Below are 15659 nucleotides of genomic sequence, written 5' to 3'. Positions count from 1 at the left end.
TTACAGATGGGCAAGCTGAGGTATGGGGCTGCCATTTGCTCGAGCTGCAGAACTGGCTTCAACTCCAGTTGTTTCTGCTCTTGAGGAAAGGAAGCCTCTTCAGATTAAAACATGCAGAATTAAACCATCGGGTTTTGCATGTTGAGCCTCCTTGGAGTGGGGGCTGCAGGGTTGTTGGCAACAGTTTTGTTTCTCAGTCTTTATTCAGGAAAAGAACCGTGTGGCTTGGGGCCGGTCGCATCTTAGAGGAACATCCTGACCAGGGCAGGCAGGGAGCTCCCGCTGAGGGTCCCCGTCGCCCCTCATGAGGGTCTGAGCAGCCCCCGCCTTCGCGCCAGCATGTTTGCCAGCAGAACTGGCCCGGGAGCCAGGGCTGGGCCGGGTGCCAGCCCCGGCCTCCTGACCATCTCCCCCTCTCGTCCCCCAGGCTGGCTTCCTGCCCAGCGAGCTGGCCCTCGGCAGCCCCGGGCCACTGTCCCCTTCAGGCGCCAAGGGCAGCTCCCAGTATTACTCCTACCCCGGCCACCCTCGGCGGAGAGCCGCGGAGAGCGGACTGGGTGAGTGGGGGGCCCGGGGCGGGGCTGGGGCCCGTCTGGACAGCTGGAGCGCAGGCTGCTGGGGGGGCAGGCGGTCCGCCAAGAGAGGAGCAGATGCCCTCCTTGGTGCTGCGTTCCACAGGGTCGCTGCTCCCCAGTGCCGGGCAGAGGGGTACTAGGTCAGGGTCACGTGAGCCCCTGGCTGTGGCGTCCCTGCCGACAGGCGGGTCGTAACCTGTGTCGTGTGTGCCCATCCGGACGCGCCTCGCTTGGTGCCTGCTGTTGGCACTGCCGTGCCGTGACTCACGCCTGACGCGGGTTTGCCCCACTGGATCGTCACGGCCTTCTCACACTTGGGAACACCAGCCGGCACCACTGACCCTGTGCGGGGGCGTTTTAGAGGGCAGTGTTAGCCACAGGACGCAGAATTGCAGAAACCAGGGCGCTCGATAGTCCACGAGGACTCTGGTCTCCAGAACCGGAGGCGGGTGTTGCACGGTCCACCTCCGCCGGGTCACGCGTGTTGGCGACTCAGGCTGTCCCTGTTGGCCGCGCGTCTGAGTGGCTACAGGAGCCCGGCAGGTCAAGATTTAGGGTCCCTGAGTTGAGCAAGGAGGGGGACTGCATAGGACCCAGGGCGGGGAGGCGTGACTGTGGGAGCGTGGGGAGGGACGCCCCGCTGCAGACCCCACCCCAGTTCCAAACACCCCCAGACCTGTACAGATGGGCCTGGAACCGCATTTCAGTCGTTTCACTATCTGGAAAGCTCGGCGGTCTCTCTCCGCCACCGCCTCTCCCCGCGTCCCTGGCTGGGTAGGGTGGGAGCCAGGCAGACCCCGCTTGCTCACTCGTCTTGCTCCTCACAGACACGCAGCCCAAGAAGGTCCGGAAGGTGCCGCCAGGTCTCCCATCCTCAGTGAGTTGTGGGTCGGAGTGGGGTCCCACAAGCCAAGTGCCCAGGCTCGGGGGCCCTCTCCGTGGGGTTACACAGTGTGTCATGGGGGGAGGGGGCATTTCTGCCCTGAGGCTGTCACTCTGACGCAGCCGGTTCCCACAGGCTCTAGCTCAGATCCCTCCTGTAGGAGAGTCCGATGTTCTTTGTGGCCAAGGCACCTTGGGAATGGTGTGAGGGGGCCCTGGCAGCGGGAGTGGGTTGGGGGCGCCCTGGGGGTCCGGGTTTACGGGGTGCCAGCTGGGCCGGGCGGGGCTCACTGTGCCATGCTCCGGCGATTTGCTGGGGTCCCCAGCTCGGCCACCGCCCTCTCCGCCCGGCCTCCTGCGCTGGCCCCCGCGGGCTGACCCATGATGCAGCAGGCCTCAGGGTCCAGGTCAGGGCTGGCACTGTGCTCTGTGGCTGGGAGGTGCGGGTGAGGCTCTTTGAAGATCTGGTGCGTGGGGTCATCGACCCCCTGCTTCCCCATCTGAGTCCCTACCCCAGTCCACTGGAACGTCAGAGCTGAGCACCCCGGAGCCTGACTGAGCCATGGCCACTCTCCCTCCTTCTGCTCTGTGCCAGGGCAGGCATTGCCAGCTGATCCCGGCACTTTCCTGCTGGCCTGGCCTCAGCTCCAGGCAGCGCCAGCCGATCAAAGTTGCCATGATCCTAGAACTTCCTGCCGTCTTGCTGGCGGGCTGTTCCCCCAGGGCCCTGCCTCTGCAGCCCGCACGTCTTCTGTGATCAGGGCTGGGGCCGTGGGGGCTTCCAGGACAGGGAACAAGGAAGAAGGGCTGGGGGCATCGCAGATGGACTCTGGCGGATCAGGAAGGGTTGGCTGGATGGAGGAGGGGGAAAGCATTCTTGGTAGGGGGTCCAGTCTGCAAAGGCCTCAGGTACCAGAGGCTGGAACCTGGGGCGGGAGGCCGGACAGGAGGTGGAGGGTGGAGAAGGACCAGGGAAAGGGTGCCACTAGAGCCTTGAGTGCTGGCCCAGGGCAAGGGTTAGAGCGGCACAGGGTGATGGGGTGGTGGGTGGAGGGCACGGACGGGGTGCTCCCCATCTCACTCGACCGCTCCTGCCTGACCGCATCTGCCCGTCTGCAGGTGTACCCGTCCAGCTCAGGTGACGACTATGGCAGGGACACCACCGCCTATCCGTCTGCTAAGACCCCCAGCAGCGCCTATCCCCCCCCCTTCTACATGGCAGGTGTGTGGGGGCTCACCTGAGACGGTTGGGGCTCCGGGTCCCTCGGCAACCCACCCTCACCATCTGCTCCTCCACAGATGGCAGCCTGCACCCTTCGGCCGAGCTCTGGAGCCCCTCGGGCCAGGCAGGCTTTGGGCCCATGCTGGGTGGGGGCTCGTCGCCCCTGCCCCTTCCGCCCGGTGGTGGCAGCTCCGTGGGGACTGGCGGCGGCGGCGGGTTTGGCAGCCTGCACCAGCACGAGCGCATGGTAGGCCCGCGTGATGGGTGCGGGCAGGGCTGGGCGTGTGGGCAGCGCCCCCGGCAGCCCCCCCGTGACCCCACCCCCATCCGCAGGGCTACCAGCCGCACGGGACAGAGGTGAACGGCGGCCTCCTGGCAGTGTCCACCTTCGCCGCCGCCCCCACAGCCGCCTACGGTGGTGTCTCCAGCCACACGCCCCCCGTCAGCGGGGCCGACAGCCTCATGGGTACTGGCTCTCTTCACCCCGCTTCCAGATGGGGCCCCTCCAAGCTCGAAGCCTGGCTGGGTGCAGGAGCCGGGCCCCCGTGACTCACGTCCTTCCTCTCCTGGGCCTGCCCCGCACATGAACTCAGGCTCCTTGGGCCACACCTGTGATGTTTGGAAATGGCCCTTTGAAGAATGGCTCCTCAGTTTACATCTGGGGAAACCGAGGCTCCAAGGGAAATGGTTCACGTGGGTCCTGCTACCTACCTGCCTGTCCCTAGAGCCTCTGTGGTGGCAGGGGGCAGGACTCCAGGCCGTTAACCAAAATCAGGGGCTGCCCAGTGCTGGGTGGGGGGCCTCCGTGCTTGGCAGCCAAACACAGACGGGAGCTCCTGGGGGCGGGGGATGCCCCTTCCCTGAGGTTGGGCTTCACCTCTCTCCACCCCCCAGGCTCCCGCGGGACAACTGCCGGCAGCTCTGGGGACGCCCTTGGGAAGGCATTGGCCTCGGTGAGGCGTGGGACACGGCGGTGGCAGGGGTGGCTGGGCTGGTGAGCCCCAGAGGCCGGTCCCTGACTGGTGGCCCCGTGTCTCTTCTCATCCCTTTTGCAGATCTACTCCCCGGATCACTCAAGCAATAACTTCTCCTCCAGCCCCTCGACCCCCGTGGGCTCCCCACAGGGCCTAGCAGGTCTGGGGGGGTTGCTGGGGAGGGGTGGGGGCTACATCTGGCACGTGCAGCCCTCAGTGGGTGGAGAGCTGGAGGGACCTCGGCTTATGTTCCCACGGGCATCCAGGGAAGGCTCTCTGGAGGAGGTGGTCTCCAGGACAGTCCGTTTTCCGTGGACAGTGAGGGGCAGGTGGGATCTCGCAGGGCCGGGCAGAGGGTCCGAGGGTCAGGGTAACAGGCCTGGACTCCCCAGTGTGGACAGGTTGGCGTTTGTGCACTCGGTACGTGACAGGCACCGGTTGCATGCCTTGGGTTTGGCTTTGCCAAGGGGGCCAGGTCCTCCTGTCCTCAAGAAGACCTACCTGGGGGTCAGCTCGTGGGGAGGTTCCTGGAAGGCCGGGTAGTTTTATAGACACCCCGCAGGGCCTCACCTCTGCAGCGGGAGTCCTCAGGGACGCTCGCCTCGCTCTGGCCCGTGCAGGGCCCCCGGGGTGAACCTCTGCCCAGCTCTGGTTCCAGCTGCTGGTACGGCAGACTGGCCCCTGGGGCACCTACCACGTGTGCTGCGGGGCTGCCTTCCCCGTAGAAAGTGGGGCGTGGATTTTGGAGCCGGGAACCTGTCTGCTGGGTGGGTTCCCAGTAACCACCTGGCTGGCCTGGCCAGGGCTGAGTTTCTGTCGGCCCTGCGGGCGTGGGGGCCCCCGTGTGGCCAGCCCAGGCATCTCAGGCCCCTGGCCCACTCCCCACCCAGCCTCTCTGTCTGTCTCTGAGTCCGGCTGCTCGGACACCCAGCCTCAGGTGCCCCTGCTGACGCGCCACCTACCCCTTCCAGGGACGTCGCAGTGGCCCCGACCCGGAGCCCCCGGTGCCTTATCGCCTAGCTACGATGGGGGTCTCCACAGCCTGGTGAGCTTCCTGCCCCAGCCTTCCGGGGCCAGGTGGGGGCTGTCTCTCGTGGGTGCGTGTGGCTGGGGAGGGGGTGCCCCCTCGTGGGAGCGCCCCGGGAGGCGGGGCACGGCACACGTGGGTATAATACTCACGTGGACCCTGGGGTGGGGGAGGTGGCCTGTGAGAGCGAGCGGCTCAGCGTGTCTTCTGTGGCCAGTTTACAGAACTTGGAAACCATGGCCCTTAAGAGCCATTAGGCCCCTGTGACCGGTGGAATTTACAGGTCAGACCCTTTGATGGTCCGTTTGTCGGGCATCAGGTCCAGAGCTGTCGCCGTGGCGTTAGCCAGCGAGGGCGCACGTTGTATGCAGGGGCCCAGAGGCCCAAGCCCTTGACCGCCTACCCCCTCTGCCCCGCAGCAGAACAAGATGGAGGACCACCTGGACGAGGCCATCCACGTGCTGCGCAGCCATGCGGTGGGCACCGCGGCGGATGTGCACGGGCTGCTGCCTGGCCACGGAGCTCTGGCCTCCGGCTTTGCCGGCCCCGTCATGTCACTGGGTGGGCGACACACTGGCCTGGTGAGTGCCGTTTGAGGGTGGGCTGGGCAGGGGGTCAGGGCGGCACAGCCCTGACAAGCCCACTCTGCTGTCCGCAGGTGGGAGGCGGCCCCTCGGAAGACAGCCTTGCGGGCAGTGGCAGCCTCATGCACAACCACGTAGCCCTCCCCAGCCAGCCCAGCGCCCTCCCTGACCTTGCTCGGCCACCGGACTCCTACAGTGGTAAGCCTCAGTGTTGGGGCCCGGGAAGGGGTGGCTGACACCTCGGGGCCACCTGTGCCCTGATCCCCTGTGCAGAGCCTGGCTCATGCGTGGCGTGCCCCGAAACGATGTTCCTCCTCTGGAAAGCGGTGACCTGGGGCTCATCCCAGAGGGACTGAGGGCTGCCAGGCGCTGGGGTGGGTCCCCCACTGTACACAGCATCTCTTCATCCTGCACTGGGAAGCCCTTTGGGAGGCCAGCGAAGTCAGCCTGTCGGATCCTTCCTGAAGGGCGGTAGGGACCCTCACTCGTCACTTGTTCAGCGGCTTAGTTCATGCCGCTCAGCCAGCCTCCGCGTGTTTAGCACCAGCTGTGTGCTTGGGGCTTGTGTAGGCCCGTGGGCAATAAACTGGGAATTAAAAAGCCCCGTCCCTGGGGGGTGACCCACAGTGGGCTAAATGCAGCAGGAAAGTGGGGAGGGGTGCAGGGGTACTTGCAGTTGTAAAGATGATGGCAGGGCAAGATTGTGCCATTTGGGCAGAGCTGGGGAGGAACAGAAATGTCTCAGACCCCCTGGGTGATGCTTGTGGAGAGGCCCTGGGGCAGGACCGTGCCTGATGTGCTGGAGAAGTAATGAGGAGCCCTGTGTTGGATAAGAGAGGGAGGTGGTGAGGTCAGAGAGATGACAGGGCAAGTCCTGCAGGGTCCTGTGGACGCGGAAGGACTTGGGCTTTGACCCAGAGGGACCTGGGAGCCTTAGGAGGGCTGCCCCCAGAGCAGGGACCTGCCAGACTCTGTGCCCACAGGCGCCCTCTGGCGGCAGCAGGGAGCGGGCGACCGGACCATGTGTGGCACCGGAAGCCGCGGGTGGAGGGAACTGTGCTGGTCCAGGAAGGGGGGTGGGGTGGGGGGCGAGTTCTGGGTCCTGAAGGCAGATACCCCACGGGCTTTGCAGACGTGGAAGTGGTGGTGGGATGCGGGTCTGGAGTTCAGGGAGGGCGCCGTCCAGGCATCCTGAGCACTTGGTGGAGCTCAGAGCCAGGTCCGCGGGCAGGGTCACTAGGCAGAGCGAGTGGACAGAGCCCCAGCCTGAGCATTGTGCCGCCTGGATGGGGGGGCTTCGGAGGTGTCAGGAGCTGTGTCAGGCTCCTGAGGTGAGGACCCACTGGAGCAGCATATGGGGTCAGGCTGGTGGCTGGTGGCTGTGGTGAAGAATTTTCCTGGGAAAGACCAAGGAGGTGACAGCACTTTGCACGAGGCTGGAGGGAGGAGGTGGTGATGGGCCAGTGAGGGTCTCGTGGTCACCAGTCCCAGGGGTGCGAACACGGACTCTGCCACCGTGGGGGCAACCACGGCCGGAGACGGTGCGGGGACTCTTCTGCCTGGTCTCTGCCGTGTGCATGGCACTGATACTGCCTGCTGTCCCGAGCCCCCAGGAGCCCCCCGTGCACCCCACATTAGGGCAGGTTCTCCTGTTCTGCCCAGGGGCCCTCCCCATACCCCTCAAAACCCGCTTGAGTTTGACAGCCAGCGATGCTCTGTGTTTCTTGATTTTTACCACTTTATGCCAGGGGTCTCTCTGGGATACGTACAGTCGTCATGACTCAGGGGCGCTCCTGGCATTGGGTGGGGCTGGGGTGCGAATTGACCTCTCACAGTGCCCAGGACGCCCTGATGTCCGTGCTGTGGGATGGGGGTTCCCTGAGCCGAATCTCTTATCCCAGCTTCTCCCCCTCCCCTGCCTTCCCCTGCCCTCCCCTCCGCTGCCCCCCTAGTTCATCTGTTGCTGAGCCCAGGCCCCATTGCCGGTGCAAGTTTTGCTATCACCGAGTGTCGAGTTGCAGCATTGCTGTGTACCTTCAAACCCTGTATTTCATGACGTGGTTTTGGGCTTTTGTAAAATTGGCATCTGGCTGGCATGTTGGGGCTCAGGATGGACCCTGGCCCTGATGTGGGACGTTAGGTTGTTTCCAACTGTCTGCTTTTGTGCTAGGTGCTCTCTGGAACGTTCTGGAACACGTCTCCAGAGTGTGCACCAGAGTTTCTCGGGTGTGATTCCAGGTTGTGGGGTTTGGAGGTATGCACGTGTCCACCTTCCCCAGAGAATGCCGGACTGTCCCAAAGTGGCCATGCCAACTTCCTCCCACAGGCAATACTTCGCGTTGTTGGGCCCTGTCGTTTGGCCAACTTAATGACTTGCTGGATCCCGATTTGCATTTCCTCCGTTTATTGATGCAATGAAGCGGATTTCCACGCAGCCATATCCACTTCCTTGCCTCTGAATTGCCCATTTGGGAGCTTTCCCTATTTTCCTGTTGAGCTCTCCTGATCCTTTTCTTGTTGATTTGTGGGTGTTTAAGATTAAGCCCTCACTGGTTTATACAGGACACGTATTTTCTTTTTTTTTTTTATAAAGATTTTATTTATTTATTTGACAGAGACACAGCGAGAGAGGGAACACAAGCAGGGGGAGCGGGAGAGGGAGAAGCAGGCTCCCCGCGGAGCAGGGAGCAGATGCGGGGCTTGATCCCAGGACCCCGGGATCAGACGCTTAACGACTGAGCCACCCAGGCGCCCCCAAGGGCACGTATTTTCTATCCCGTGGCGTATCTTCTTATCTCTTGGTGGTATCCTGGCAATCAGAAATTCTCAGTCAGGATACAGTCCTGGTTATCCATTTGTTTCTTCTTTCAAGAACAGCTCGTTTAGTGTTTTAGGAGCTCCTGGGTCACAGCAGGGTTTCAGTGCACTTTCTTCTGAAGGTTGTCAGGTCTTAGTCTGGAGCTGGTGCCTGTGGTGTGAGGTAGGGACCTGATTCTAGGTCGTGTTCTTGTTTTATCGTTGGGGTTTTTGTGTGTTTTGTTGTTGTTTTGCCAATGAAGGCCTGGCTTTCCCCAGAGACCCCACTGCCTCCCGCGAGGGGCAGGGGCTCTGTCAGGGGGCCCCGTGCGTGGCCAGACGGTAAAGCCCAGGCCTGTCGCAGGGCTCGGGCGCGCCGGGGCCGCCGCAGGTGCCAGTGAGGTCAAGCGGGAGCAGAAGGAAGACGAGGAGAACGCGCCGGTGGCCGACACCCCCGAGGAGGAGAGGAAGGAGCTGAAGCCGCCCCGGGCTCGGACCAGGTGCCCGCCCCCCCCGCCCCCGCCCGGCCCGCCCGTCAGGACGCACGCACACGCACACGCACATGCACACGCTGCCCACCCTGCGAGGCCGTCGGCGGGCCCCCGCCCGCCCCCCCGCCTCACTGTCTCCCTCTGGCCCCCCCCGGGCCCCCCCCCCCGTAGCCCGGACGAGGACGAGGACGACCTTCTCCCCCCAGAGCAGAAGGCTGAGCGGGAGAAGGAGCGCCGCGTGGCCAATAACGCGCGGGAGCGGCTGCGGGTCCGAGACATCAATGAGGCTTTTAAGGAGCTGGGGCGCATGTGTCAGCTGCACCTCAACAGTGAGAAGCCCCAGACCAAACTGCTCATCCTGCACCAGGCCGTGTCGGTCATCCTGAATCTGGAGCAGCAGGTGCGAGGTCAGTGGGGGCGCCGCTCCCCTCCCCTGCCACCGCTGCCCTCGCTCTCCCCCCTTCCTGGAGCCAGCCTCCCCTGCTGCGACTGTCCCCCTCCTGCAACGACGACCACCCCGCCCTGCTCTGAGCGCCCCGCCACAGTCACTGTCCCCTCTCCGGCCACGGGGCCGCCCAGCGTGGCCCCGGTCTCCCCTCTGGAAATGGGAGGATGACACTCTTTGGACCCCTAGCTCTGCAGACCTGGGCATTTTGGCTCTGAATTCCATCCCCGGACCCCAGGCATGCCCGCCCACCCCAGCCCTCCTTTCTTGGGAAGGCTCTAGTCCTCTGGCTGAGGCCCCTGTGCCCCGGGGCCAGAGGTCGCTGTCGCTCTGAACAGACACATCCTTGTGGGGCCACTTCAGCCCGTCGGCCCCCATCTACAAGGGGGGCCCCCCACCCCCGTTTTCCCAGGGCCGGGTGAGGATCCAGAAAGGCCCCCATGTGACTTGGCTCCCCAGCTCAGCTGCTTCCTTAACTAAGCCTCCCATGCCTGGCGCCCGTTAACCCCTTCTCTCCTGCAGCGCTGTCACTTGGGCCGGAGCTGGGGCCCTCGCCCCCCCGGCCTGCTGTGCCCTCAGCTCTGAGGGTTCCGTGTTTCCATGGCGGTGCGGGCACCCCGCCGGGTTCCCCGCGCCCGCCTCTCTGCTCTCTGCCTCCCGCACTCCACCCCCACCCCAGCGCATCCGTCCCTCCGCTTCCACGGCAGCCCCTCCTACCTCGCACTTGCTGCCCAAGCCCCGGATGGCAGGGCTGCGACCTTGGGGTCTTTCCTCCCCCAAAGCCCCCCAGTTGGGACTTGAGGGAAGAAAGGGGACCAAGGGGTGCACCAGCCTCAGGCCTGTCAGTTTGGTCTGCGCGCTTGTCCTGGGCTCCAGGGGCCGCCGCCGCCACCTGGCGGGATCCACTCAGGCCCAGGGGCGGGTGGGCGGGTGGGTGGACAAGGGCACAGTCTCCCCCCCCCCCCCCCCCCACTGTGGGAGCAGGACAGGGCCCCCGGGAGCTGCTCACATGCAAGTGCCTCGGCTCGTCCTCCATCTCTGGGGCGCACACCAGGGCCGGGCCTTCACCCGCTGCGTTTCACGTTCCCCAGGACCACCAGGCGTGGCAGGTGTCCCATTGCCATCTGCCCCCATCCCGGCCAGGAGGAGACAGAGTGACTTGTGCAGAGCCACGTGGCTGTCAGTTGGTAGGGACTGAGCCAGGGTTTGGACCTTGTGGGCAGGTGTCTGAGCATTCCAGAGTCCTGTGTGTGGCCGGGGCCCAGTACACAGCAGGTGCTCAGTAACGTCACCGCCCAGGGCAGATGGGGTGTTCACAGTAGTGACGAGAGGCCCGGGGAGCCGACGCTCCCTGCCCAGAGTGGGGGCCGCTGAGCGGTGCGCCTGGTGGCCATTCCACGTCCCGCGCTCGGGGTGGCTGGAGTCCAGGGCGGGCAGGGGCGGGCGTCGGGCCTTTGCCTCTTCTCTGCCTCTCCCACCCACACTGGTCGGGTCAGGCCTAGCACTCCTGTATCCAGCTGTGCTGAGCCGGGAAGATCATCCCCGGAGGGGCGCTGGGCCTCCCCTGCCCTCCCGGCCAATCCTTGCACACGTGGAATGGGCTCCACACAGAGTCCCAGATGGGGACTCAGGGCCCGCCCTCCCTGCCCTGGGAAGTCCCACGGTGGTCTTCTCGGGGTGTCACCACACACACAGCCTTGCCTGTGGCCAGGCCGCAGGTGCACAGAGACAGGCACAGGGCACTGTGTGCACAAGTGAGCACGCTGTCACACACACACACACACACACACACACGCACGCACACAGTCCGCAGGCCCCGGCCTGCCCGCCCGCCCCGGCTGCTAACTAACAGAGGCCCCGGTGCTGTGACCCAGCAGTATGGAGGAGGTGCTGTCCCTGGAGGAGAAAGACCTGAGGGACCGGGAGAGGCGCATGGCCAATAACGCACGGGAGCGGGTGCGCGTGCGGGACATTAACGAGGCCTTCCGGGAGCTGGGGCGCATGTGCCAGATGCACCTCAAGTCGGACAAGGCACAGACCAAACTGCTCATCCTGCAGCAGGCCGTGCAGGTCATCCTGGGCCTGGAGCAGCAGGTGCGAGGTAGGCTTCCAGGCCAGGTGTCCCCGCCCCCGTCCTGTCGTTCGCCCCCCCCCCCGCCCCCTCCCTGCGTGTAGGCTCCAGGCGCTCCGTCCACGTGTCAGTGGGAGCACTCGGACCACCGAACAGCAGTCTGCTCTTGATGGCCCCCTGCGCCCACCACCTCCCTAAGGGACCCTCTCCCACATTGCTCTCCCCCTCCCCCCAGAACGTAACCTGAACCCCAAAGCGGCTTGCTTGAAGCGGCGAGAAGAGGAGAAGGTGTCAGGTGTGGTCGGAGACCCCCAGATGGTGCTTTCGGCCGCCCACCCAGGCCTGAGCGAGGCCCACAACCCCGCGGGGCACATGTGAGGAGGGGCGCCGCGTAGGACCAGTGAGCCGGCCCGGTCCCTGCCGCACGCATGCACGCCTGTGGTCAGCACTGAGCCCGCGCCATCCCGGGGGGCTCCGAGGGGTGGGGGCTGCCCCTCCCCGGCCTCCAGTCCCCACCCCTGGGCCTCACTGCCTTGACACCTTGGGACTTTCCTGATGGATCCTGAAACTGCAGCCCGGGCCCAAAGGGGCAGTTTTGTTTTGTTTTGTTTGTAAACAAAACCGGAAAGCGAGCAAGATATACACTTTGTCAGAAAAGATGAAAAAATGCCTTAAGTAGAAAACGCGGGAGAGTCCAAACCTACCACTTGCCGGAAGGAGAAGCAAGAGGGCTTGCCTCGCGGAGCCGCCGTGAATCGTGCCTACGCCTGACCTGTGTCTTAAGGAAAATAAAGAACGTTAGTTAGATTTTTTTTAATGTATTAGGAAATTAGCAAGGAGGATGCCTTTGGTCTCTTTTTTTTTTTTTTTTAAGCTTTTTTGCATACGTTTTGTAAGCAACAAATTTTTTGTATAAAAGTCTCGTGTCTCTTGCTCTTTCTGCTGCTGTCTCTAGAACTGAGCGTTGCATTTCATGATCAACCAGATTATTAAAAGTTGTATTAAAAAGACCCACTGTAAACCTGAGGTGCCCCCGCCCTGGGAGCTGCTGGCCGCAGGGAGCGATGGCGGACGTTGTCTCCTCGTTGCTCTTTCAGAGGTCGGGTGGGTTCCTGGCTTCGTGTAGCAGGGGCGTGGTGGGCAGGCCTTGCCCTGGCGGGGGTTCTCCTTCCGGGGGCCCTTGCTGCATCCTCTCCCCTCCCTTGGGAAGGGGGTGGGGGTGTCTGGAGGGAGGCAGTGCCCCTCCCACGTGGGAACGTGGCATTGCCGAGGACCCCAGGCACTTCCCCACAGCCCTCGCACCCCACAGGCTGCACACCTCCCCAAGTCGGGTTTTGTTGGGACTGACCTTTCTGGGCACAGGGACCATACCACAGGAGCATGATGTTGGGGGGCCTCCCCAGACACCCCGTCCGTCCGTCCTTTGAGCTGCGGACCTGGGCCTGTTCTCTGATCTCTGGCAGAGGGCCTGCAGACAACTCAGGGCCAGCACAGCAACCCCCACCCCAAGTTACTCTTCCCCAAACCCGGAAGCCCCCAGGCTTTGCACCTCCTCATCTACAAGAGCAGGAGGGTGGGCCACATCCCAAGCGCAGCTCCTAGGCCTCCCCAGGTCCCCCGTCTGGTCTCATGTCACCAGGCGGGACCGACCCCACGCAGGACTGCCCCAGGCTTAAACTGAAGGTCCCTGCAGGCCCAGGGTCACCGGAGGACAGGTGTCCCCCAGCTGTGGGGTCAGGCCTGCTGGGCTGGGCTCCTTCGCTCCGTAACACAACCCCTCGCCCCGCACACACACAGGCCTCAGGGACCCTAGGTGGCTGCATTCACTCCCGCACGCCAGCTGGCCTGACGTCCACCCGGGGCCTCCCCACCCTCCGCAGCAGTGGGCTGCCTGCGGCCCTCCAACCCCGTGACTGGCTCTCCCCCAGGCCAGGGAGCGGGGCACCCCAAGGGAAGCGCCAGGCGGGAACTGCGAGCTGCCTCCCAGGCCCCGAGGTCACCTGGGTCCTCCCCTTGGGCCTGCTGCCGCCACCCCCCCCCAGATCGGTCAGCGGGCAGTGAGGAGCCAGTGGCTGGCGAGGGGCTCCCTGGTGACTGCCCTGGTCTGTGTGGGTCTGGTGGGTCCTGCCTCTGTGTCCCTCTCACTCGGCTTCTGCTCTTACACGGAGCCTCTGCCCCCCGCCCCCCACCCCCAGCTACTACCGGACCGTGGATTGCCCGTAAGTGGCCCTGGGGGCCGGGAGGAGCCAGTAGTATGGGAAAACTGTGCCAAGTGCCTCAAGGTAACAGGTTTTCAAACAAAACTTTTTTAAGAAAAAAAATTTCATACAAGTGTCAACGCGGCGGGCTGGATTCTTCGGGATGTTTTAAGGGAGCCTCTCCAGAGGGGACCTGGAGACCTGTGTATCACGGCACCGTAGCGTAAAGGTGACATCGTATGGCCACACGCTGTCCCCTGCACCTTTCAGCTGCGGTGTGCTTCCAGGCGGGAAGGGGCTGCCACGGCAGGTAGGGGGCACGGGGTTCCGCAGCACACGCAGGCGCAGAGGCCTTGGCCCTGGGTCTGAGTCTCTGGGGGCAGCGGCCACGGAGTCCACACTCGGGGATGGGGCCTCAAACCACCGAGATTTATTCTCTCTCGTTCCGGGGCCAGGCGTCCCAGATCCAAGTGTGGCGGGGCCGCGCACCCTCCGCAGGCTCCAGGCCACGGTCCCTCCTGCCTCTCCCAGCTCCCGAGGCCCCAGGCGTCCCTCGGCGTGCGGTCACATCGCCCCAGTGCCTGCCTCGGTGGCACGTGGCTGCGTCCCCGTGCGTCTGCGTCCAGATTTCCCTCTTCCGAGGACACCGATCGCTGCAGCACGGCCTCCCCCCTCCTGTACGGCCTCACCTGAACTGACTGTACTTGCGAAGGTCCTGTATCCAAATAAGGTCCCATTCACAGGTCCCGGGGGGCAGGACTTGAGCGTCTCTTTGGGGGACAGACACAACGGTGGTCTGACTGGGCCCACGGTGAGCAAAGCCAGCAGTCACAGTGACAGGGAGGGGCCCGTGGTGATTCCACGTTCTAGAACCAAAGCGCCTCGGGTCAGGCGGGGAACCCGCACTTGTACTAAGGGGTCCTGGGGGTCTGGACATGGGACCGGCTCACGGGGGAAAGCCACTCCCTGAGAGGCTGCCTGTTAGTTTTTAGTTAATAATATAATATGCCAAAGCCCACGGAATTATGCACATTGTGTAAATGGGATGGTGTGTGAATGCCATCAAAAAAGGTGTTTATGGGCGCCTGGGTGGCTCAGTCAGTTACCCAACTGCTTCAGCTCCTGATCCCAGGGTCCCAGGATCGAGCCTCGAGTCGGGCTCCCTGCTCGGCGGGGAGTCTGCTTCTCCCTCTGACCCTCCCCCCTCTCGTGCTCTCTCTCTCTCATTCTCTCTCTCTCAAATAAATAAAATCTTTAAAGGTGTCCATTTTTTAATTTTTTTAAGATTTTATTTTTAACTCATCTCCACATCCAACACGGGGCTCGAACTCATAACCCCGAGATTGAGAGTCACATGCTCTTCCCAATGGGCCAGTTGGTAGCCTCGCAAAAAAAGGTGTTTAAAAATAGATTACAACGGTGCTAAAATCTTCCTTCAGTGAGGCATCCCCTCCCTATCCCAGCAAGGATCCGCTCTGTGGAAATTTCTGGAAGGAGCATCTCCTTGGCCCTGCTCAGGGAACTGCAGGGGCAGGGACCGGATGGAAACTCGGTGCAAAGGGTGTGCCCACGTCTTGGCGGCAGCAATGGTGTCCTGAGCACATTCGAAGGGTGCAGGTCACTGTGTGCTTGTCACAGACCTTCTGCCGGCCCCCAGCCAGCCCTCTGAGCCCTCCTGCTCGGGCCTGACACGAACCCCACACGGCCCTGCCACCCCCGGCCAAGGGCAGACAGGGACAGCCCCGCGGTGCTGCGGTGCGACGGGGGGGCCTCTGAAAGAGCAAGCCCACATCCAGCCCTGCAACCGGGGATCCGGGCCTTACTCAGGAAGGGGGCCTTTGCAGGTGTAATTCCAGATCCTGAGAAGAGCTCATCCTGAAGTAGGAGGGGCCCCAAATCAATGACAAGCATCCTGATAAGAGAGAGGAGATGCCATGCGACAAAGGCGGAGCTGGGAGGGACAGCAGGAGTGCAGCCCCGTGACACTCGCATGGGGGGCTCGCGGCCTCCACGGTGGGGACAGCGTGAAACCCCGCTGTTTCAAGCCACCCAGCGTGCAGCTGTCACCGTGACCATGGGGAACAGGGAGCGTGTGTGTCCTTCCTAAAGCGGTAAAACGCCCCAGTACAGCAGGAACCCCACGCCTCACTGGCAGGAACATGAACAGGTGCAACTCCTCCAGAACAGTTTGGCTGGCGGACCCCTGGGCGCCTGACACCGACCTCACCTTCTATAGCAGGTACACCTCCGTTTAAAAAAAAGCTGGGTAGTTTTGTCCACGGTTCAACACAGGCTCCCCGCTGTGAGCCAGCTGGCCACCCAGAATCCTCTCCGGAGGGATGAAGACACACGTCCACGCAAAGACCTGGACAGGGCTATTCATGGGCCACAGCT

General features: G+C 63.5%; 1 protein-coding gene across 17 annotated transcripts in view; it reads left to right on the top strand.

Moving 5' to 3' along the window:
* The window catches only part of TCF3 (transcription factor 3), a 33212-nt gene extending 21434 nt beyond the window's left edge, over window positions 1-11778 (top strand). For 2 of the 17 annotated variants that reach the window (XM_027583340.1, XM_027583338.1), the window contains exons 7-19: window positions 428-557; window positions 1403-1452; window positions 2577-2679; window positions 2757-2926; window positions 3013-3145; window positions 3574-3632; window positions 3735-3813; window positions 4625-4698; window positions 5100-5261; window positions 5339-5462; window positions 8425-8560; window positions 8723-8958; window positions 11303-11778. In XM_027583340.1, the coding sequence (XP_027439141.1) occupies window positions 428-557; window positions 1403-1452; window positions 2577-2679; window positions 2757-2926; window positions 3013-3145; window positions 3574-3632; window positions 3735-3813; window positions 4625-4698; window positions 5100-5261; window positions 5339-5462; window positions 8425-8560; window positions 8723-8958; window positions 11303-11445 (1599 nt within the window). In that variant the 3' untranslated portion in view covers window positions 11446-11778. Of the gene's footprint in view, window positions 1-427; window positions 558-1402; window positions 1453-2576; window positions 2680-2756; window positions 2927-3012; window positions 3146-3573; window positions 3633-3734; window positions 3814-4624; window positions 4699-5099; window positions 5262-5338; window positions 5463-8424; window positions 8561-8722; window positions 8959-10870; window positions 11098-11302 lie in introns of those variants that run through there. The other 15 variants (XM_027583341.1, XM_027583343.1, XM_027583342.2 and 12 more) reach the window with 15 other exon arrangements.
* The last annotated feature ends 3881 nt before the right edge of the window (window positions 11779-15659 follow it).

The sequence above is a fragment of the Zalophus californianus genome, chromosome 1, assembly GCF_009762305.2.
Source record: "Zalophus californianus isolate mZalCal1 chromosome 1, mZalCal1.pri.v2, whole genome shotgun sequence".
Lineage (NCBI taxonomy): Eukaryota > Metazoa > Chordata > Mammalia > Carnivora > Otariidae > Zalophus > Zalophus californianus.
Note: the sequence above shows the minus strand (reverse complement) of the source record. Positions and strands in the feature narration are given on the sequence as shown.